The sequence below is a fragment of the Macrosteles quadrilineatus genome, unplaced genomic scaffold (genome assembly GCF_028750875.1).
Source record: "Macrosteles quadrilineatus isolate MER2022 unplaced genomic scaffold, UCM_ALF_1.0 Scaffold_4__1_contigs__length_99947679, whole genome shotgun sequence".
Taxonomy (NCBI): Eukaryota; Metazoa; Arthropoda; class Insecta; order Hemiptera; family Cicadellidae; genus Macrosteles; species Macrosteles quadrilineatus.
In genome coordinates, this window is record NW_026542597.1 from 25305059 (window position 1) to 25328709 (window position 23651).

General features: G+C 36.2%; 1 protein-coding gene across 4 annotated transcripts in view; it reads left to right on the plus strand.

The window, feature by feature from the left end:
• Positions 1-23651, plus strand: part of LOC128991472 (histone-lysine N-methyltransferase eggless) — a 47964-nt gene that overhangs the window by 358 nt on the left and 23955 nt on the right. For all 4 annotated transcript variants that reach the window (XM_054414379.1, XM_054414377.1, XM_054414380.1 and 1 more), the window contains exons 2-7: positions 11810-13979; positions 14585-14693; positions 15070-15213; positions 16271-16368; positions 21188-21291; positions 21576-21708. In XM_054414379.1, coding sequence (XP_054270354.1) covers positions 11814-13979; positions 14585-14693; positions 15070-15213; positions 16271-16368; positions 21188-21291; positions 21576-21708 — 2754 coding nt within the window. In that variant the 5' untranslated portion in view covers positions 11810-11813. The remainder of the gene's footprint in view (positions 1-11809; positions 13980-14584; positions 14694-15069; positions 15214-16270; positions 16369-21187; positions 21292-21575; positions 21709-23651) is intronic.

The window sequence follows — 23651 nt, forward strand, 5'->3', positions numbered from 1 at the left end:
AGGCCTAGGCTAATCTGTTATGACCTAATCAGGGTACATACACTTACACTTCCATATCTGTTGGCACAAACAACTGAATGAAAATATCGATCGATATATCGATTATTTGATACATTGTTTGGTTAGTTAGGTAAGGTTAACCTAACCTAAGTTTAACTAACCAAACGATAATATATCGAATTAAATAGCCTAATCGAATAATCAATATTACTCAGTCGGTTGTTTGTGCCAACAGATATGGAAGTGTACCCCGTAATCTTAGTATATTGAGTGTTTTTTACTTGTTTGAAAATTTATCCTGCAGAAAACCTTGCCTACGATTATCGGATTAAGTTAGGCCTACATTTTTGTTCAATTCCTACCTAAATATTGAGGGTATAGTTTCTTAACTGGGCTATGCTAATATTGATTGAAACTATCGAATTGAAAATATTGATTAATAATCGATATTTTTAAATATTTTTATTATAAAATAAAATTAGGCCTATCATAACCTAACCTATTTTTTTTTTTTTTTTTTTTGCTTTTTTTTTCCAAGATGGTGGTTTACTATGCGGAGACTCTTGTTTGGGCACTACAGTTTTGAGTGTTTCTTTTTAACTTACCTCGTTTTGCACTATCTCATTTCTACTTCGCTATTTTTCGCAAAAGCCTGTGAGTGAACTCCACTGTGTGTTTTCCAGAATCTACACTTTTTCAATAAACTATCCCTGTCTAATATCTGGCCATATCCCTTGTGACGTCACTAACATTTCTGTCTGATCTGGAAAGTCGTTTCATCAGTCATCTCACGCCAATTTTTTTCTTCAAGGCCACAGCCCTTTGAATATCAGGTTTGCTAAGCAACATAAATACTATATAAAAAGCACACTTCCAGTGGTAAACTGAGTAGCTACTGATTTATGAACTGTCTGCCTTCTCGCTGTTGCATTTCACAAAGCATATTTTTGAGATATAAAATTCAGTACATTCTATAATTATGTCTACTTCCTGTCCTGTTTGTGTAAAGCAAGTCTTAGATACAGAAGATGGCTTGTGCTGTGATGCCGAATGTGAGAGATGGTTTCACAGAGAATGTGTGAAAATGTCTAAATCTGAATACCAACGATCTAGCAACGATAACAGTATAAAATGGTATTGTCATAGAACTGACTGTAAAAAGACGCTGCCAAGCCCAATAGATGCCAAGCTGGATGCCATTCTCTCTAAATTGTCCTCCCTTGCCACTAAAACAGAACTCTCAGAAGGACTACAACTTATAAAACAAGACCTGGAATTAGTGACCTCCAAATTACAGGAATTTGAGCCTCGTTTGGCCTATGTTGAATCGGAATTAAGCACTATCAAGGATAAACAGGTAGCGGGTAGTGATCAGCTTTTTGAAGATGTCTTATCCGAATGCAATGATCGTAATCGACGTGCAAAAAATGTTATTGTACATAACATCCCCGATTCCAACACAGTCTCAAAAACTGCGGATGCTGTTTTTGTCCAGGATTTTCTAGTTCATTTGAAGTCTAATGTTCAGTATTCAGATGTTCGTCATTTTAGATTGGGGAAAAAAAGGACAAATTGTCCTCTTATGCTTTGTATGCCGTCTGAAGGCGCTGCTATTTATATTTTCAAAAACTTCAATGAAAATGATGTTCCTATTAGCATGCGGGGAATATCAATCTCTCATGACCGCACTCCTCGAGAGAAGAGACATCTGGAGACTCTTCGTGCCACCTTAAAGTCCAAACAAGATGCCGGTGATACTTCCCTAACGATTAGATACAAGAATGGAACGCCTTCTATTGTGCCAAAAAACGAATAAATTCCAACGGTAAGCAGCAGCATGTTTCTCTGAATGTTTACTGCCAAAATGTAAATGGTCTTCGTTCGAAGCTCATCGAGTTAAAAAATAATTTATCTGCATGCCTTGATGATGTTATTCTACTATGTGAAACAAATCTCTCTCCTGATATCCCCGACTCCGAAGTCGTTGGCGATACTGACTTCATTGTTCATAGATGTGATAGGTCTGCTGCTACAAGTCACAAAAGTTCTGGTGGAGGAACCCTACTTGCAGTTCGTAAGAAGCTTATGTCTAAGCGACTATACTCTGGATTCAACATTGAAAGTGTCTTTGCCCTTGTGAAATTGGGACCTGGTTTTGATCTTCTTCTGGCTTGTGTCTACATTCCTCCTTCAAGTCCTCTTTCTGTTTACCGTGAATTCTGTGATGCGGTTACTGAGACAGTCGAATTGGCAAATTTCCCAAAGAAGACACTCATTTTTGGAGACTTCAACTTGCCTCACTTCGATGTCAACTTACCTGTATCTGGCCTTCCTCAACATTGCTGCGAATACCTCCGTGACATGTCTTCTCTGCACTCTCTCTTCCAGATAAATCATGTTCAAAACCATAGAGGAGTAACATTGGACTTGGTCTTCCATTCTGATAGTGAAGTGCAAGTTATCAGGGCCAACGATTGGTTGATTAAACCTGAAATTCATCACCCTCCTCTGTCCCTTACTCTTGAGTGCTATATGCCTTCTACTTGTGACAACAGCTACAGCGGCTACAACTTGGGGAAATGTGACCTCCCCGCTGCTTTTATAGCCCTTCAGGAAACAGATATGGGATTTATTCACCAGCCGATCTCAACTGATGAAAAGTTTGATCTTTTGGAAAGTTCCTTAGAGAAAATCGTCAAAAATGCGAGTCCGATGAAGAAATTTGGTATCTCACGCTTCCCTAGGTGGTTTAATGATGACCTAAAAAAATGCATTATTGAAAAGAAAGCTGCGCATGCACGTTTCAAGAGAAGTTTCAATCTTGTCCATTATTATGAATTCTCAAGGCTGAGAGATAATTGTAGGTCGCTGTCTCGTGAATGCCACATTCGATATTTATCCAATGTTCAATCAAACATATCTTCTAATCCACGAGCTTTCTAGGGACTAGTTAAGGCTCAAAGAAATACTCCTGACATGCCGTCTAGTCTGCATTTGGATGACGAAGTAGCCAGTGACACAACAAGCATATGTCAGCTGTTTTCCAGTTATTTCAACTCGGTCTACTCTCCATCGTCACGAGTTTCACCTAGCTTTAGCTATCCCGTCTTCGATTCTCTCTGTGTCATAACAACCTCAACTGAAGAAGTTCTCAGCAAGCTTAAGAATCTGGACACTACAAAGGGAGCTGGAATTGACAATATACCGCCATCTATGCTTCATCACTGCCGATCTCTCTTAGCTGAACCCCTCACAGTGTTGTTCAACGAATCACTTAACAAAGGAATCTTCCCTAGCTCTTTAAAGTCGGGCTTTATCATTCCTTTACATAAAGCAAATGATCCCAGCGACATACGGAACTACCGTCCAATCACTATTCTGCCGGCAATTGGCAAAGTCTTTGAAAGTATCGTGGTAGATAGACTGAATCCTTTTCTATCCAAAATAATCCATCCTTCCCAACATGGCTTTATGAAAGGCAAGTCTACTGTCTCCAATCTCCTGCTCTTTCAAGAATATGTCTTGTCTGCCTTTCGCAAGAACTACCAAGTTGATGCAGCCTACATTGATATGGCAAAAGCCTTGGACAAGGTCGACCATACAATTCTTGTGTCTAAGTTGCTGGGCTACGGAGTGGCTGAACCTCTTTTGTCATGGATTTCTAGTTATCTTCAAAAACGTTCTCTTGTCGTGAGGATTGGTTCTACCACTTCCACTCAGTTCTCACCTTCTTCAGGAGTTCCACAAGGTTCTTTGCTGGGACCTTGCCTCTTCAATGTTTTTGTCAATGACCTACTAGACAATTTAACTGTAAAGGCCTTACAATTTGCTGACGACCTGAAGATTTTCACTTCTGTATCTACACCAGAAGACTCTCAAGAAATTCAAAATAGCCTTTCTGAAATTGAGGATTGGTGTGTCAGGAATAACATGTCTGTAAATCCCAGTAAGTGCTCTTGTATAACCTATCACCGCATCAAATCCCCAGTCATGTACGTATACTCCATTTCTGGTACATCCATTCCACGGTCCCAGTGTATAAAAGACCTAGGCGTTATTTTTTCCAGCGACATGGGATTTTCTGGGCATATAGATCACATCAGTAACAAAGCAAACAAGATGCTTGGTTTCATAGCAAGATTCTCCAGAGGCATCGACAACCCTTCTGCTCTTCGCTCTCTGTATTGTTCCCTTGTGAGACAGCTAGTGGAATATGCAAGTCCCGTGTGGTCGCCTTACACTGTTGGCAATAGGACGAGACTGGAGGCTCTACAAAGGCGTTTTCTTCGTTTGGTTGGTGTCCGGCTGGGTTTTGCCTATCTTGATGTGCCTGTGGAGGAACTGTCCAGCAATCTGAACTTGTCACCTCTTGCCCTGCGACGTGACGTGGCTGATGTTATTCTTCTCTGGAAGATAGTCAATGGTCACATGAACTGTCCAGATCTCCTAGCTGAAATCGACCTCAGAGTGCCTACAAACACAAGATCTCGAGATCTGCTGGGTCGAAGATACCACTCAACCAACTTCGACTTCAACAGTCCTTTCGCAAGGTTTACTCGCCTGGGAAATCGAGTTGCGTCTGGGTGTGACCTGTTTTTCGATGGACTTCAGCAGGTTCGTCGGCAGGCCTCCTCTCTTCTTCTTTCTGGGAAAGACTAGTAATTAATTTATTGTTGTTTGTTAATCTTTATTTTCTGTTGTTGCTATGTTAGAGTATTTATTGTTGTTTGTTAATCTTATTTTTTTGTTGTTGTTACGCTTTGGATATTTATAACCTGTTATATCTTTGTTAACTTATATTTATCATCAAATTTTGCTTACCTATTTTGTTGTATTCAACCATCATGTTTATCTTTGTAAATTGGCTGCTGCCGTTGGAAATAAAATAAAATAAATAAAATAAAATAAAATAAAATCATAACCTAACCTAGCCAACCAAACTTGCTGATGGTGGTATGAAGGTTTACTAATCGAATCGATAGTTTCAATCAATATTAGCATAGCCCAGTTAAGAAACTGTACCCAATATTGATTACAATTTCATTCGATGTAGGCCTAGACTATGTTAAATATTGATTTTCGGTGTCATCCTCATTGGTCTAGGCCTGTTCTATTCAAGAAGAGGGCCACTTGCCACATGTGTGCACCGTGACGTAGGCCTATAGGATAGTTATACTCCGCTCAAAGATTCAGATAAGTTAAGGACGGAAAGATTCAGATGACAGATAAGGACGGATAGGTGGCCCTCACCCCTAAGTATTTATTTATTTATTAAACATCATCACATTACATCAACTCTCTTGACAGGTGATTTGTCACAAAGTCTAATACTATACTACATTTTAAATCATAAAATAGCTTACAAAATAAATAAAACAAACAATAAGCTACAAAACTATGGGAGAAGTAATATCTTTCAAATATAGGCTACTCATCTTCCAGATATTCTTCTAACGAGTAAAATGCCCTCTCCAAAAGGAAATTTTTTAAAGATAGTTTAAATTTAGAAAATGAGGCTACGTTTTTTTATCCCAGCCAGGTCATTTATTGTAAATTTTTGGCATTTTTGGGTTTTGTCATGACAAAACGTTTGCCCGTGCCGCGTCGTGTGTGGAACTAGTTCCCGAATTTATGTTAATCGTCTTCGTCTGTCAATGTCTCGTGTTTATTTATTTCAATGTTAGTGTTTTTGTGTGTTTATAAAACTCGACGATCTCGCAAGAGTGACGACAAGAGCCTGAAGATGAGGTTATAACCTTGAAACCGGTTGCTCTATACAACAAATATAGGATCACAGACGGAAACAGGTAATATTATACCATTTAAATATTCAAGAAGTGATCCTGGACCAAATAACATCAATAATCGTTGTTTTGTCCTGTGCAAATTAAAGCGGTATCATCTGCGCATTGAAAGGTGGACATCTTAGTAGCATTGCATAGGCCTAGATCATTAACATATATGATAAATAACCAAGGGCCCAGAATGGAATAATTTCTCTGCATTTTTTGTACAATAAGTCTTTGATTTCGGTTTTTTAAATATGATATGAACCATTTTAATTCAGTATTTTTTTTCCATGCATACTTAATTTTTCTATGAGTAGGCTATCTCATGATTCACACAGTCAAAAGCCTTGGATAGGTCACGTAGCACACCCACAGTCTTCTGCGATCCATCCAAGGCTTCCGCAATGCAGTTAATCATTTTTGCTATGGATTTTTTAGTACCGTACAGAGTTCTGGGCGGAAACCAAACTGTGAAGGATTTATTAAATTATTGCTTTCTATTCTAAATATTCTGTACGGTCACCAAGGAGTAATAAATAAAAATTATGATAATAAATACATAATTTGTTGTTAAATAAGGTTTAGCTTAAGATTAGCTGATTTTACTAACAAATTTGAAATAAAAATTATTAAACCCAATTGCTGTTGGATATCTAGACATTGAATATTAATAATTTTTTGTTTAGGTACTTTACTGTTCCCATTCTATTAAAGGTAAAAAAAAACAAAGAAACTCGGTCACCAAAGCCTGCATCACATCTGTGGACAGGCATAAATAGTTCCAAAAAATCCACCAGGCAGCACTGGCCAACTTTCACCACTATTTTTTTACAGAGAAGAAGTAACCATCTTGAACATAGAATCAGTTTGGTTTTGTTCTGTTCAGTTATTAGTTGTCTATATCATGTGAAACTAGAGTTTTAATTGATCGCCGAGCTAACATAGTCACTTCTGTTACCGTACCACATTTTAAAGGTAATTATGCATGTCAATTAAACCTAATACACTAATTTACAGTAGTTTATGTGTTTCTCTACAAAAATAAGAGCAAACATTGTTCCTAACCTATTTGCTAGACTCTATGTTAGGCATAAAATGCTAAATCATCACTTCTGTGGACACTAGCAGTTACCCGGCGCACATTTCTGCGCTTAACAACTATTATTTTAAAAGACAATTAAACCTAATACACTAATTTACAGTAGTTTATGTGATTCTCTAGAGCAAAAATTGTTCCTAACCTATTTTCTAGACTCTATAGGCATAAAATGCTAAATCATCACTTCTGTGGACACCTAGCAGTTACCCGGCGCGCGTTGCTGCCCTTAACAACTATTATTTTAAATGGCAATTAAACCTAATATACTAATTTACAGTAGTTTATGTGTTTCTCTACAAAAATAAGAGCAAACATTGTTCCTAACCTATTTGCTAGAATCTATGCTTGTATTTTAACTTTATTTGTAAAATTTGCAGTTGTGATAGTCACTTCCGTGGACACGCTAGTTTTTAAATAATAAAAATCTGGGAAAGTCATTTTTATTTAGTGTGACCATTGCAATGGGTAAATATAAAAAATGGTCATACATTAAAACATCTAAAAAAAATTTTAAAAAATTAAAAAAATAAAAATAAAATAGGTATTTAAATCTGTCCTTTTCTGAAGAATGGCCCTTAAACCCATTAGAGTCCCACACTACAAAAGTATCAGTCCTACACTCATAAATAAAAAAATATTGATTTATAGATTATTCGATAGCCTATATCGATTACTTCATTCGGTTAGTTAGGTTAGGTTAACCTAACTAATTGAACCTGATACATTGAATGAAATAATCGATATATTGATCGTTTTTATTCAAAAGAGTGTAGGACAGATGCTTAAGTGCAGCCGAAAGTGATGATTAAATAGGGCCTATTTAAGCACTCATAAATAACTATCCAAGCCTATATACATATACATATAGGTATAAATGCATATACATTTAACTTATACACCCTCATAAGTTAAATGAGAGTATTTGAAAACTACTGGTTGCCTCTTGTTTCCCTTGGCATTTTCTCTTGGATTTTTTATAATACTGTAATGTGTTTCTTTCTTGTTGATGTAGGCTACTATTTTGAGATTCAGCTACACCAGTAGGTCTATCACTTTCTACACAATATAAATATTGAATTAACTGCCACAACGATCGATGTGCCTGTGTATGAAGTACCGGTACCTCTGAAGTCATGACGATTTGCTCTTTAAGGGAGAAAATCATAAACTGATTTAGATAAACAAACTGCTTTAAACATTCACTCCGACTATGAACTGACCTTGACGTAAAAAATTACTAACTGAAAAATAACTAGTCGTGCTGGAGAATGTATCATCCGGAATATGAGACATTTAGAGGTGGTTTGGGAGCTCGGTATTAGCGCTAGTCCGCGCATAAGAACCAGATAGGCCTATTTCCGGTATTCAAGCTGCCGCTTAGAGAACGGGTTTGCGAGCTCAGAATTAGTTAGGCACGTGCCTAACTAATTCTTGGTAGGGGTAAACTCGCACCTAAATATTTCTGGTTTGGGAGTCTAGTAGACTTAGGCGCTAGCCTAAGAGATAGTCTTGGTGGGTTTGGGAGACCGATTTCAGTATTAAGAGATATATATCTTCATCATAGAAATTAGTGAGTTTAGGCTGCAACTTTAGTCTTGCCAGGGGGCAGTTTTAAGTGGACAACATACCGGTATTACCTCATTAGCATGAGGGACCAGGGGGCAATAAATTGTATCCCTTAAGTACCCCAATATTGTTCTGTAAACTGGTTTGAAAAAAAGACAGCCTAACAGCATCACAACTAGCAGCAAAACCCAGCATTGCCCGGGTCTAAATGCAATGCACAATAATGGCTATAAAACTTATTTGAAATCAACAATTGCATAGAAGTGTCTGGTATCGCTCAGTTCTTATTAGCAAAATTATTAATTTAACTTCCTCTTTCATACTGCACCTACCTGCTGTGCTATATACAAAACCTATGTGTTTGAGCTCAATGTTCTTGTTACTTGATGCAGCACAAGCGACTTACAATTTATAATAAAATTCAAAAGCTTTACCAACTAAGTATGAATAAAAAAGCATGTTTATTTAAATGCATGTTTTAATAAGGCAAATATAGGAACACATAGTCCTTTCTTAAAATAATTGGTTAGTTATTAACCTTTATAAAAGATAATAGGTAGGCCTACTCACAATTTTATAGCCTACAATGTAAACCAATAAAATTGACAATAATTAAAAAAAAAAATCTCACGCTATGGACCTAAATATTTTTAAATAATCTCACCAAAAGTCAACTTGTTTGAATTTGGAAAAAATAACATATGACAAAACACACACACACATACACATATGATATAAACACACATAAACATATGATAGATAATAATGCTAATCAAATAAATAAAGTACAGTAAACTCCCCGTTATCCGAGTCTCGGTTAACCGAGCCAGTCATAAAAAAATAACAAATATAAACAAAGGTCTTATAATCGAGACAACTACGGGAAGCCGAGATGTTTGTTTGTTCAACAAGCGCAGTCGAGCAGTGGACGTCTCTAATAGCTGTTGCTAGGTCGAGCCATGGGTATGTAATGCATTCACTATGAATTATCGGTGCACTCGAAACCCGCATATTTTCATATCCACACTTTTAGTCCCAGTTAGCTCTGAACTCGCGCTGATCTCGGTTGGTGTTAGTCGTAATTGTGTTAAACGTAGTTGTGTTGGTGTGTTTAATTTTACCATTTTAATTTATTGTTTATCGTTTATTGTTGCTATGAGTAGGAAACGGAAGAGGGTTGTAGTTTCTCCTGAAGCCAAATTTAATGCGATTAAACGTTTGGACAATGATAAGTCGATTAAAAAGGTGGCTGCTGATTTGGGGGTTGGGAAAATGACAGTTGGTAATTGGAGAGGAAAGCGTGAAAAATCGAAAAATATGTTAACAAAAGTGTGAGTGGAGGTGGTGCTCCTAGTCAAAAGACTTTAAAGAAGGGTAACCACAAGCCGAGACGTCTGAGGCCCTTTTTTCGTGGTTTTCCCAGCTTCGAGGGATGGGTAGTCCCGTGAGTGGGCCAATGCTACAGGCTAAGGCGCTTGAATGTCATAAGAACTTTAAAGACGAAGAGGATATTTTTGTATGACGTCATTGTATTTTCGCAATGAAGCTACAAATAAAGAATGATTTGATTTGATTTGAAAGATATACGGCATGTGAAGGATGGCTGGACTGATGGAAGAAGAGGTATGGAATAAGGCAACTTAATATTAGTGTGAAGAAACTATCAGCAGACACATCTGAAATCGTAGAATTCCAAAATAAAATTGAAGAAATTGTGTTCAAGGAAGGATTGACTTCTGATCAAATTTTCAATTCGAACAAAACGGGCCTTAATTTTTTAATGCTGCCTTCAAAGATCATGGCAGCAAAATCTGAGAGGACTGCTCCTGGATAAAAACAAGCAAGGAGAGGGTTATGATACTGGCTACAGCTAATGTTTCTGGCTCATTGAAGCTAATACCGCTGCTTAATGCAAAGGCAAAATATCATAGAGCCTTTAAAAATATAACAGTCGACTGCCTGCCTACAAAATATTGCAACCAAAAGAGTACATGGATAGATAGCCCGATATTTAGTGAGTGGTTTTTCAACGAATTTGTACCTGTCACTGAAGCGTTAAAAAAAAGCTTCCCAGGAAAGCTCTTCTACTATTGGACAATGCGCCATCTCACCCTGATGCCCAAGAACTGTGCAGTGGTGATATTAGGGCAATCTTTCTCCCCCTAATGTTATACAACCGCTAGACCAAAGGGGTTCTAGAAGTGATGAAGAGGAACTACCATCGAAGGCTTCTTCAATGTTAGACGAAGGCATGACTGTTAAGGACGCCTTAAAAAAGTCACATTAAAAGATGTCATACTGGATAGCCTCAGCATGGGATGAGGTTAAAACTACCACTGTTCAAAAGTTGTGGAAGAATTTATTTGGCTTAGATGAACCACAAAAAAAAGCGCCAGAATTCGAGAACGTGAGTGAACTAGTCGAACTAGCCAATCAGTTACCCGTTGAAAATCAAATCGACGGCAAAGACATTCACGATTGGTGCAATCAAGATGATCAGATGTTGATTACCGACATGGAAATCATCGACATGGTAACCAGTGGTGAGGACAACGAAGACGATGTCAATCTGGACGAGACAAATCCCAAAATATCATACACCGACGGGCTGAAAGCAATCGACGCTGCTCTTGCATTCATACAGCAGCAAGAAAAGTGTACGCCACATGACATTCTTACTCTACAGCGTTGGCGCAGCATTGCATCATCCAAGCGAGGGAAGAGGTTAGCTCAGAAGACGATCAAAGACTTTTTTAAGAAATAATCTGTGTTAATACTTTCTTCAGGTATTTAATTTTGTCTATTATATGTTCTTTCTTCTAATAAACCAGTTTTGTAAACTTTCACAGGGTTTTACATCATTTTTACCATAACTGTATATAACCTCTGTATTATCCGAGTTTTCCCGTGTCCGAGGTGGTCCAGTGCCAATTACCTCGGATAATCGAGAGTCTACTGTAAAATAAAAAAACAGGACACCAAGCACTTACACTGTTATTTACCACCCCTTACACCCAGGCTTAACTCACACCCTCCTGCCTTGCTACGGTCATTTGGTTGAGGTTATAGTGGTTTAGTGTCACTAGCCTGTAATAGCTTTTTATTGATTTATCAGATAAAATAATAGGTTCCATAACCTGTAAGACTGTACAATAAAAGATTGACTAAAAACTGATGTTTAATTTGCCAAGGAACACAAAGAGTTGATGAGCCTGAAATAGTGTTTCCTTCACTCTTGCCTCGTCCAAAAATTGAAACCAGGATTCCAAAATTGACTACAGAATGAGTAATATAAAAGTATAGCATTTAGTCGCACTTCCTTTGATAATCATTTTAATTTATTCCTTTTTTGTAGGAAAATGGAAAAAACAGAGGAGGATTCTAGAAATGTGTTGACAGACTGCAACAGTGAAGAGAAATCTGCAGGAGTAACTGCACAAATCACCGAAAACTCGCTAAACAAATCGTCAACTGATAATGATGAGATGGAAAGGCTTTCCCAAGATTTGTCAAATGATAACACAACAGACAAACCAAGCGGTTCCACTCCAGTTACAGTAATTGATTCACTTGCTGATTCTCCTGCAACATTTAACATCACCAGTGGATTTGACAGTGCAGATAGTATGAATGATGAAGACTTTCTTGATGCTAAGAAAGGTGTTTTAAGTGCTATTGGTCTCATAGAAGATGGGCTGAAAGAAGACAGTTTAGACGGTATTGCAGCAGAAAAAAGTAGTAATATTTCAATCTTCAAGGATAAGTGTGAAACTGCCTCTTTAGAAAAGTCTAAGATTAAGTCAGGTGAAAATGATGTGTCTACCAGGGAGGTTACTAATATTTCTAGTTGTCAACCTAATGATACTTCACAGGATTTAAAAAAGTGTGATATTTCTGCAGGCTCTCGTGATCTAATTTGTAAAGAAGGTAACAGTAATAGTGGAATGGAAGAGGAAAAAACCTCCGAGGTAAGTGAAGAAACTAATCAGGAGACTGTTATAAATGATTGTGAAAAAGAGGAATCCATTAAACCATTAAATAACAAAAGTAAAGAAGATGTATTAGTCGAAAATAAAATCTCAAACACTGAAAATACAATACAAAATAGTACTGATTCTGCAGATGATATTATTGAGTTGAATGGTATTGAAACATTATCTAAGGAAATGTCACATTTTGTCAAGTCAGATTGTAAAGTAAAAGAAATTGGGGGTAAAAGTTCTAAAAATGAAAAGGTGATTTCAACAAACTCAAAGGAAATATGTTCTAAAAATCGGGCTGAAGTAAACTCAGTAAGTCAAACTTGTAAAGAAACAGAGCTTGAAAAATGTTCACCCACATCAGATAATAAGGTTGAAGCTAATGATAAATCAGATGATTCCGATGATATTGTTATGCTGAAAGAAATTCAGACAAACTCTGCTTCTCGGTCAGAAACTCAAAAAGTTAAAAGTCAAATCACACCAGAATCAACTGAGAATGTTGAGTTAGATTTGTACGATGAAGAGATATCAGTGTTAAAGTATAAAGATGCAAAAGATGAAACTAAAATGGTTGGGGAATTCAAGTTGGACAATATGGTACCAAGCTCTGATGAAGACAGTGATGTATCCACCAACAACAGTGAAAATTGCACCACCACAGTTGATTCTGATGTAGATTCATCAAATATTGCTCCACCGATACCAGACACGGAAGAAACTAGTGCAGCTGTTAAATCAGATGAAGAGAATAATGCCGATGAAAAAGATGCACAAGATGACACCAAAGAATCACATTGTAGTTCAGATAGTTTGAAAAATGAAGGTATGGATTTAGATGAGCTTAGTGCTGATTCTATTGTTAAACGTCCAGAAGAAACTACTAAGATGGACGTAGACCTGACTGATGACGTCACAGAAAAAGAGATAGAAAATGAAACAACCCAAATGGACATAGACTTAGATAACAGTTACGAAAAAGAAGAGGCATCTCCTGAACCCAACAGTACTGAATGTTCAGTTGAACATACTGATATTGAGCCTTCTATATTGAATCCTGATACTGAAAAAAGGGAAAGCTTAGAAACAACAAAACCCGAAACTGACATCGCTAAGGATGAGATTGAAACTAAACAGGATGAATCAGATGTCCCAATGGAAAGTGATGAAGTGTTAACAAATACAAAAAATGAAGATTCCAATGAAACATGTGCTAGTAAAGAAACAGACTTGGAAGACATGTTGAAAACAGCTCTACTCAATAATGAAAAATTCAAAGAGGATTTAATAACTGAAGATAGGAACAACAAAGAAACTTCAGAATGCGCCACTTCAAATGATGCGGAAGTGATTTGTTTAGTCGACGATGATGATGACGTGAAAAAGAAGCCGCCTGCCGCTGTTAACTGCGTGAACCCCAACTGCATGTCTGGAGAAGAACTGGCACCTCCGGCTTCGATTGTGCTGTCTTACTTTGGATTGAAACGATCAAAGGGACAGAAAGTCTGTGCTGAGTGTTTTGAAGAGGTCATAGAACACGATAAGGTACAGTAACTAGATATTAACAATATTTTTTAGATCTCATTTTTCACAAAAATCAATACCTACACTTTTTAAACTCTTTTTTTCTAAAGATCTTAGTGTTCACAATCAGTGCAGTTCACTCTCGTATTGTATTAACTCGCCCTTTGCTTTGCTAGACACAATCCATACAAAGGCCCCGGAGTGCTATTTTGGGTAAATGCATGGTTGAAAGAGGCAACCATCTTGGAAAAAATATGTAGATATATGCAAGCACAATTTGGGGATATTTGAAGGGATAGACATTTTGGGAAACTCGGTAAAATAAATTGTGGCTCTATCTATAGGGAACCGTAATGACGATACTAATGAAGCTTAGTAGGCTATAATTCAAAATATTGGGCATGAGAAAAAAATAAACAACTCAAGTTGTATTTGTAAATTAAAATGCCTTAACCTCTTAAATTTGAATGACTATTCTTCAGAATAATCAACCCCTAATTGTTACAAACCATGCCAAAAAATACATGATCTAATTTTATATTTTATTTGGTTGTTGAAATATTAGTTGATTGATAGTTGTTTATTTTATTATTTTGCATATATATCAGAAAAAAAAATTATTTCAGACACTGACTTCCTTCCTTGCGGAACAAAAGCCGTTATTGTCAGCTGATTACCCCAGCCACAAAGATGTAATTTCGCTAGACTCAGATGAAGAAGAACTTTCTGATAATGGTAATTATTATCTTGTCCATTTTACCATAGGATTATTTTATAATTAGTTTATGAACAGACTAATAGCATGAGTACATTTTCTGGCGATGTTACTGTGTAAATCATTATGTTTAAATAAAAAAATGATTATTTCTGAAACATTAAATTTTGTTTCATAACTCTTTTTTAGAAAGAAAAAAAATAACTATGGTGCATTTAAGGCCACCCTTTTGAAAGGTCAAGAAATTCAGAGGTAACTTTATATGGTGCAGTCAACCATTAATATAATTTTAACCAAGAAAGTATGCTTTTTCTGTAAGTAATCGAGTAATTCAATCCCAGTTCTTGTTTCTGTCAATTTTAATATTTTTTACATTTGACAATCGTCTGTTCACAGAGGGTTACCTGTCGGACGAGACGATGTCCGTGATTAGAGACAACTTGGATGACTTGATCTCTGAATCGTTAGCCAAATATGACTTTGACTACCAGCTGAGAGAATCCTGCAATATCATAAACAAAAGACTCGACAAACTAGAGAGTGAGTTTGCCATTAGAACTATTGACTATTAAATGTAGACTTAAATGGTAGACTTCTCAACCTATTGAACAACTGAAAGCCTATTGTAAATTGAAAGCATATTGTAAAACTGAAAGCCTATTGTAAACTGAAAGCCTATTGTAAACTGAAAGTCTATTGTAAAACTGAGAGCCTATTGTAAAACTGAGAGCCTATTGTAAAACTGAAAGCCTATTGTAAAACTGTAAGCCTTTTATTTATACACTTCTCTGTGTGATTATTCTTTTGTGATTTGGCTGGGTGTGTACACTAACTTTGTTTTTTTTCTGTGTTTTGTTAAACAGTTTGGAAATAAGTTAAATAACTACAAACAAATAGTAAACAACAAAACACCCAGTATAAACCAAACGGAAGTAACCTGAAAATTGTCTTCAGCCGATTTATACAAGGCTGATAGATCCATAAAGGAGAGAGTATTTTAAAACCTATTTTAGTCTATTAGGCTATTGTGTTATATTTCCATTTGTTGTATAAAAAAAGAGTAGTGTACCTTTAATTTATCCTTTCTCAGTTAGATCAGAATCATTCACTTCAAAAGTCAATATCTGAAGTAGTAGACCTAATATTTATTGAATTTAACTATTAGAACTTTGTTGTAAGCATACCGGTTGGTCGTTTGAGTTAAAAATAGTATACGATTACTTTTTTTGTGATGTTAATGTAAAAAAAAATTAGCTATTTATTTTGTTAGATTGCTTCTAATTTTTATTTATTTTACCATAGAATATTTGAGGACTTGACAAAAGAGGTCAAAAAATGGTCGCCCTGATTTGAGTTAATTTACAAATACAATGCAAAAATAAATAAAATATTTTTAAGTATTAACTTATTAGTAGCCTAAGCCATACGGATAAATTTAAGTAGGGTTTATATATTGACTAAAGATTTTTAATTTCATCATTCTACTTCATCACAAATTAAAGTGTTGTAGATGAAGATTTATTACTCTTATTTACAAAGACTCTTATCAGCGTTCCGTAGTCTATAAAACATTAATGGATTTGCACCTTTGTTTTAGAGGAAAATCGAGAGACTGCCAAAAAATTTGAAACAATCCATGACTCATTGAATTTGATCCGTGATCAGATATATGAAGAGTTCAAGCAAGAGAGAACGGTATGTGTAACACCTCATTAAAGTTAAGGTTTACATGTTGCATTCATCAGTTCTTTACTGCTTTACTTACTTTAGCTTCCTTTATTGTGGATGAAAAAGTTGTTGGTTTTCCATTTTTTATCAGGAAAATACTGTAGACCCATATTAAACTGAAACAATATAGAACCAAGTTGTGACGAATTAGCCAAATTGCCTTAATTATTTTGTCGATTGATTGAAAATCAGATGCATAATACTTAATTACTAGGACCGAAAGTCAAATTTTTCAGGTACACATTCACATTTTATGAACACCAACAGGAACACCAAATTTCATGGTATAGCTGAGCATGTGAAAGTTTTTTTTTTATTTTCACATACAAAGTGAAGCCGAGGATGTTAGTAATTGGAGAAAGTGCTGGAAAATTTCTTTCAGTACAAGTTGTAAACAATACTTTTTATCATAACGATAAAATACTCACATAAAGAATATTATAACTCATTAAATTCATACTATTACATTTCCTTATTAACATTATTTTAATATAAAAAGACATGCAAAAGTATTACAGCAAACCTACATAATAACGTGATAATTAGAAGTTAAAGTTCAGCGTTCACTGTGTAGCAATCACACACTACAGAGTAAAACACAGCGAAACTACTGCTAATACAAATTTATGTTCACATTTATATTGTTGAACGATAAAAACAACTGATTTCAATAATAGAAATAAATTGTAGGCAAACGCTAGCCCACATAGTGGGCTAAAGGAAAACTGATAACAGCAAGGGGAAGTAAATTAGAGTATGAGAAAATCAGTTGATCGTTTTTCACTTGCTCTTAATCAAAGGGAAACAATTTCTCGGGGTAGCGGATTTCTACCCCCGGATATTTACCCCCATGAAAAAACGCCTACGTCATTTTGACGTCACGAGGGGCGGGGCTTATACATGGTCGAGAAACAGCCCGCGACTGGAAATCTACCCCCGGACATCTACCCCCGGAAATCTACCCCCCGTGGTCAGCTCTGCCGCGTATCGGCCAATATTCATTGTGTTGTATAATTGATTTTATAAATTGCTTTACCTTCTTATATCCAGTAGTAAACATGCGATATGTCGATGTCTGTTTTAACATTATCCATATTTATAACTCAATAAGTTGTAACAGTCCTTTTCAACCCGACCTACTTCACTGATTTTTACGATTGAGGTGTCTTTTAAAAGCTTAAGATCTAGCGCAGCACAAAATGGTAATTAAAAGGATATTTCGATTATAGCTTCAAAAGGTTGACCCCTAAGCCTTTGATTTATTCCTAGAAGGTGTACCCTCCCACAATACCCTCCCAAGAAACATGAAAATCATGTCATGTAATTCATTTAAGGCCAATTTAAAGCTAGTTTAGTTCCACTGTTTGTAATTATTGTGTACTTGTAAACTTTTTGTGACTTTGAGTTGTCTTGAAAACCAGTGTATCTGAAGACCGCTTTAAATAAAGGCATTTTATTATTATTATATTATTATTATAAGGTGCTTCCAATGGTTGACCAACTTTTACTCTATACAGTAACAGTTTAAAAGGGAAATGTGAGGAGTACTCATCAGATCAATTTTTAAGTTAGGTTGTGAAAACATGAATGATGGTCTGCAACTGTAAACAAGAGATGAAAAAGTTATGAAAATAATATAATATTGCGCACTTTTCACATGGTCAAGTGTTACATCGTACTGAACCATTGTTTTTACACACATTTCTTAAAGGATAAAGTGAATAAACTGTGGTGAACTTCCGGTTTATTCAATGTAGGCCTAGTAGGAATAATTGTTTAGTAAACCAAAACTCTGTTGTAAACTGTTAAATTGAGAAAGTAGTCCAGTCAATGAATGATCCAAAAGTAGGTGTAGAGTGCGTGAGCAGGTAACTAAGCGATTCCTTCAGAAACTTGTTCAGGGGGCTTAGGGTGTAAACATACCAAAAGTCCTGACTCCTAGGTGGTGAGCCAGGGGGTGGAGGGGGGGAAAGGGGGGGAAAAAGGTACGCATTTTGGGTTTTTTGATTATATCTCGAAAACTATCAACTTTTTGTATACTATAGTAAATTATAAAATTGAAGAAGATTAAATTTTCTACAAGAAAAGTATATAATGTGTTTATTTTGGTTCAACAGATTACGAGTTATAACTTATTTAATTGATATCTTATTTAAATACTCCTTCCATAAGAAATACATGTAAATTAGTATGCGAAATGGGGCGAATCCTATCCGCCCAAAGGAAATATAACTGATATTCTGGAAATCTTTACCAAATTTCCAGTAATTTGACACTTAAATCATGAAATTTTGTCAAAAATTAAAGCGAGGGTGAGCGTTTAAAAATGGGATGATTTAAGGTTTTTTTTATATTTCCAATAAAAAAACACCAAAACTCGACATTTTGTTACCTCGCCCTCGCCTTAATTTTGGATCAATTTTAATGATTAAAGTGTCAAATTACTGGAAATTTGGTCAAGATTTCCAGAATATCATTTATATTTCCTTTGGGCGGATAGGATTCGCCCCATTTCGCATACTAATTTACATGTATTTCTTATGGAAGGAGTATTTTAATAAGATATCAATTAAATAAGTTATAACTCGTAATCTGTTGAACCAAAATAAACACATTATATACTTTTCTTGTAGAAGATTTAATCTTCTTCAATTTTATAATTTACTATAGTATACAAAAAGTTGATAGTTTTCGAGATATAATCAAAAAACCCAAAATGCGTACCTTTTTCCCCCTTTTTCCCCCCCTCCACCCCCTGGCTCACCACCTAGGAGTCAGGACTTTTGGTATGTTAACACCCTAAGCCCCCTGAACAAGTTTCTGAAGGAATCGCTTAGTTACCTGCTCACGCACTCTACACCTCATTCCTTGACTGGACTAAAGAGGATCAATAAAAGTCAGGTGTATAATGGTAAATTTTTCATATCACCTAGTAAAAAAAATAGTTTCTAAGATTTAAATGCGTACTAAGAAAGGATTTAAAGTATTTTCTCTTAAATACCTAAAATAAGACAATTCAGTTGTAAACTGTTAAATTGAGAAAGAGGATCAATAAAAAGTCAGGTGTATAATCGTAAATTTTTCATATCACCTAGTAGTAAAAAGATTTAGTTTCTAAGATTTTAGATGCGTACTAAGAAAGGATTTAAAGTATTTTCCCTTAAATACCTAAAATAAGACAATTCAGTTGTAAACTGTTAAATTGAGAAAGAGGATCAATAAAAAGTCAGGTGTATAATCGTAAATTTTTCATATCACCTAGTAGTAAAAAGATTTAGTTTCTAAGATTTTAGATGCGTACTAAGAAAGGATTTTAAAGTATTTTCTCTTAAAGACCTAAAATAAGACAATCATTCAAATTCAAAATAATGGCCACATTCAATTATTTAAGCGTAGCCTAACATCTTTTAATATATATATACGCCTAAATACCCCCATTGCAGCACATTTGCATATTCAGAGCATGTATTAAGTCTTATTGGAAAATCCTGCCTTAAAACAAAACTTGTCAACTTATGTCCATAAATAAGTGTTCAAAAGATTAATTCATAAGAATACCATATAGGAAGTGAATAAGCAGGTTTCCTGCCAGTAAAATGTTAAAATGAGGCATTTTAAGGTAGTATACAGAACAGAATTAGGTTAAACCCGTCGACACTGACGGTTACTTTCAAGGCTTATGCTAATTCATATAACTGCGATAAATAGATTGAAGTAATACAAATTTTGAGCATTTAGCTCTTTAGCTTTTTTTTATGAGTAATAAGTGTAAAAGCAATAATGACTATTGCGTTAGTTACAAAATATGGTTGATCATTCAATGAATAAAATATTTCCCATACCGTACGTCATAAGAGTTATTATTACAATGTTAACCGGTTTCTCTTCTTTTGGAAGAACCTTTAAATAGTATTAAAATCGTATTGGTCAATCTTTTGTGATAAACACTTCCGATCCGCGCTCATGCATGCGCCGTTAACTGTTATACTGTATGTGAAAGTTTGTCAACCATTTAAATCACTGTCTGGAAATGAATCAAATGCTTAAGGGTCACACTTTTGAAGCCCTTTATCAACATAAGGTTTTAAATACCATTTTGCGTTGAGCTGGATCTTAAGATTTAAAATTAGACCTTAATCATAAATATCAGTGAAGTAGTTCAGGTGAAAAAGGGCTGTTACAACTTATTTTATTAGGAAGATAGATAATGTTAAACAAGGCAATGACATATCACATGCTTAATACTAGATATTAGAGGGTAATGATTGACCGAAGAGATCTTGATTTACATAAAATAATTAATAAAATCAATTACAACAATGAATATTGGCCGATACGTGGCAGAGCTGACCACTGGGGGTAGATTTCCGGGGGTAGATGTCCGGGGGTAGATGTCTGGGGGTAGATGTCCGGGGGTAGATGTCTGGGGGTAGATATCCGGGGGTAGATTTCCAGTCGCGGGCTGTTTCTCGACCATGTATAAGCCCCGCCCCTCGTGACGTCAAAATGACGTAGGCGTTTTTTCATGGGGGTAAATATCCGGGGGTAGAAATCCGGCGACCCAATTTCTCTGGCATCAGCTGTTATTGAAAATAGCTACTTTCTATACATGGACATGTCAGTTAACATAAAATTGTTGAATGACTTACAGAAATCTGTTCTGTAAGTGACTAAATCAAATCTTCTCTGACATACTGAACATTCCTAAGTTAGTTTGCCAAAACGTAAGTTATTTAAATTATAATAGAGATTGATGGTATGGTGGGTGTAAATGAATATTTTTCAGGAACTGGAGGAGTTGCAGATAGTGGACTGTGAGATACCACCGTTGCCAATTCGCAAGCCAACATCACAAAACCAAATGTACAACAAAGAACTCAGCAGAATGAGGTGGGTTGGCAATAAAAATCTAATAAGACTTGACAAATTTGTTAGCTTTCCTGGCAAATTTCTCTTGTCTCTGAAATTGATTTAATAATGGTGTTATAATACCTTAATCTTTGTCCACTATAACTTAAGAACAAAATTAACTACAGAAATGTATACAAACATATTTTTACTGTTGTAATCATCAAGACTTCTTCAATTTAGCGAACTAATTACCAAGTTAGAATGAATAAACTAGTGAAAAATAATGTATTTGTCATTTTATAAATAATTACTTGAACTTGCAGAAGATCACGAGATGAAAGGCAAGAGAGAGAAAACAAAGAGATGGATGAGCAGTTAGCAGGAGGTTCGAGTAGAGTTGTTGCCACCAAAAAGGTGTCTCGGACTCCTCAACCTCAGCCGTCACTGTCAGATCATGTAAGTGATAATCCATTGTAAACCTGTGATTTATACCATAGTCACAATAAATTATAACTTTGCACTTACTTCTGTCGTACAACAGACATGAGTAGGTCAGGAGATAGACTTTTACTTGGACAACTTTAAAGGGCCAGCAAGAAGTAATCATCTGACATAGCCGCACGTTTCTCCTAATTGTACCCATGAATTAGTATTCATTGTTATTTTTTATGCTCAAATTTGTGTTGAATGGTTTTTGCAGATTCATTTACATCAGATAATAAATGAATAAGTTTTGGTGACAAGTTGCAATAAAGTGATTTAGCTACAGATAGAAATGTGCTTTCTTGTAAATGCATTGGACACATTTTTACCCCCAGGACATTATTTCCCTTTTTCCTTAAAAAATTTTCCCTAGGACTTTTCTATCAGAAAGATTCTCTCAGGTCTATGTGCTAGGGGAAAGACCATGGCCTGGTACAGGGTAATTTCCCCCATTCATTGAGGGAGAATGCTTATAAAGGGGGACACTCAAAGGGTAGCAGTCTAATCCACCAGATGGGCAAGTTGAGCGGGAGTTACCCTTCCTCCTGGTGCTAGACTGGTGTTCAGCCACGTAACCAGTTCCTTTCCCTCCGTTATTGGACGGGCGTGCTGAGCCCCCAGGTTACTTCCTTTCCCCAGTTTCATAGGCGTGTTGAGCACCCTTCACTCCTTTACCTTTCCCTCTGGTACAGGGAGGCTTGTTAAGCCCCTGGTACCATTTCCTTTTTCCCAGGATCATGGGCTTGTTGAGTCCGCCCCGGCTGGATGGACGTGTTGACTCTGAGGGACATCTGCAGAAGAACCTGATACAAGTTACTGAGGTCTGCAACCCTGAAAGTCTACCCCCCGTGTTTCAAGGCAAAGCACATGGAACCTAGAAGATGACAAAGAGGTAAGTCAGTGGGTAGAGACTCGGCGAATCTGTTTTGAGGACTATTTATTTGAAGGATGCCGCATCAGGGACATCAGTGGAAGCACCTGAAACTACCGGATTGCTGAGGCACAAACATTACCTTGCAAGACAAGATACCTTGTGTTAATAGTGAGAATAGAAAATGTGCTCAATGATTCCAACAAGGACGGTTTTTTTATTCAGTTAACTTAGTTGTAGTTTAACCCAGGACTAAACTCATGTTGTGTAAGGAAAATTAGAAGTGTGAAAAAACTTTTCTTCCTCTAGGGGAACTTCCTTGCATCATTTTGGTGATCAAACAGAGACTCTATAAGTGCTCATTATAAAGTGAATGGAAACAAAATTGCATTTAAAAGTGAGACTCAGCACAACAAAGGAACAATCTTTCAAGTTTGTATTATGTGTCAGTCGTTAAGCTGCTTACGACCATAATCTATTGTTATTCTCAGGAGAACAATTTCCTCAACATGCTGACCGACTCAGATACAGAGAGCATCCCCGAGGAATCAAGACAAAACACCAGCTGTGGATGGATCTACAACTTAAGGAAGGAGGAACTTTTAGAAGAACTGAAGAAATTAGGCCTTCCTATCAGCGGCAACGTGAGAGACGGGAGGAAAACACTTGCAGCCTTCGTAAGGCGCACTACTATGAACCTTCTTCCAGCACCACTAAGCAACCAACCAGGAAGTAGTGCTTTAGACGTGAGTATCAAGGATAGCGTTTCAATATGCAACAGTGTAAGAAAATACAATCTAACTTACGATGGAGATAAAGACTTAGTATTGTTTATGGAGAAGATTGAGAAGCTGTGGGAGACAAAATTCACTTAGTGACAACTCATTATAAAGTGAATGGAACAAAATTTGTATTTGAAAGTGAGAATCAGCACAACAAAGGAAAAATCTAAGCACCACTAAGCAACCAACCAGGAAGTAGTGCTTTAGACGTGAGTATCAAGGATAACGTTTCAACATGCAGCAGTGTAAGGAAATACAATCTA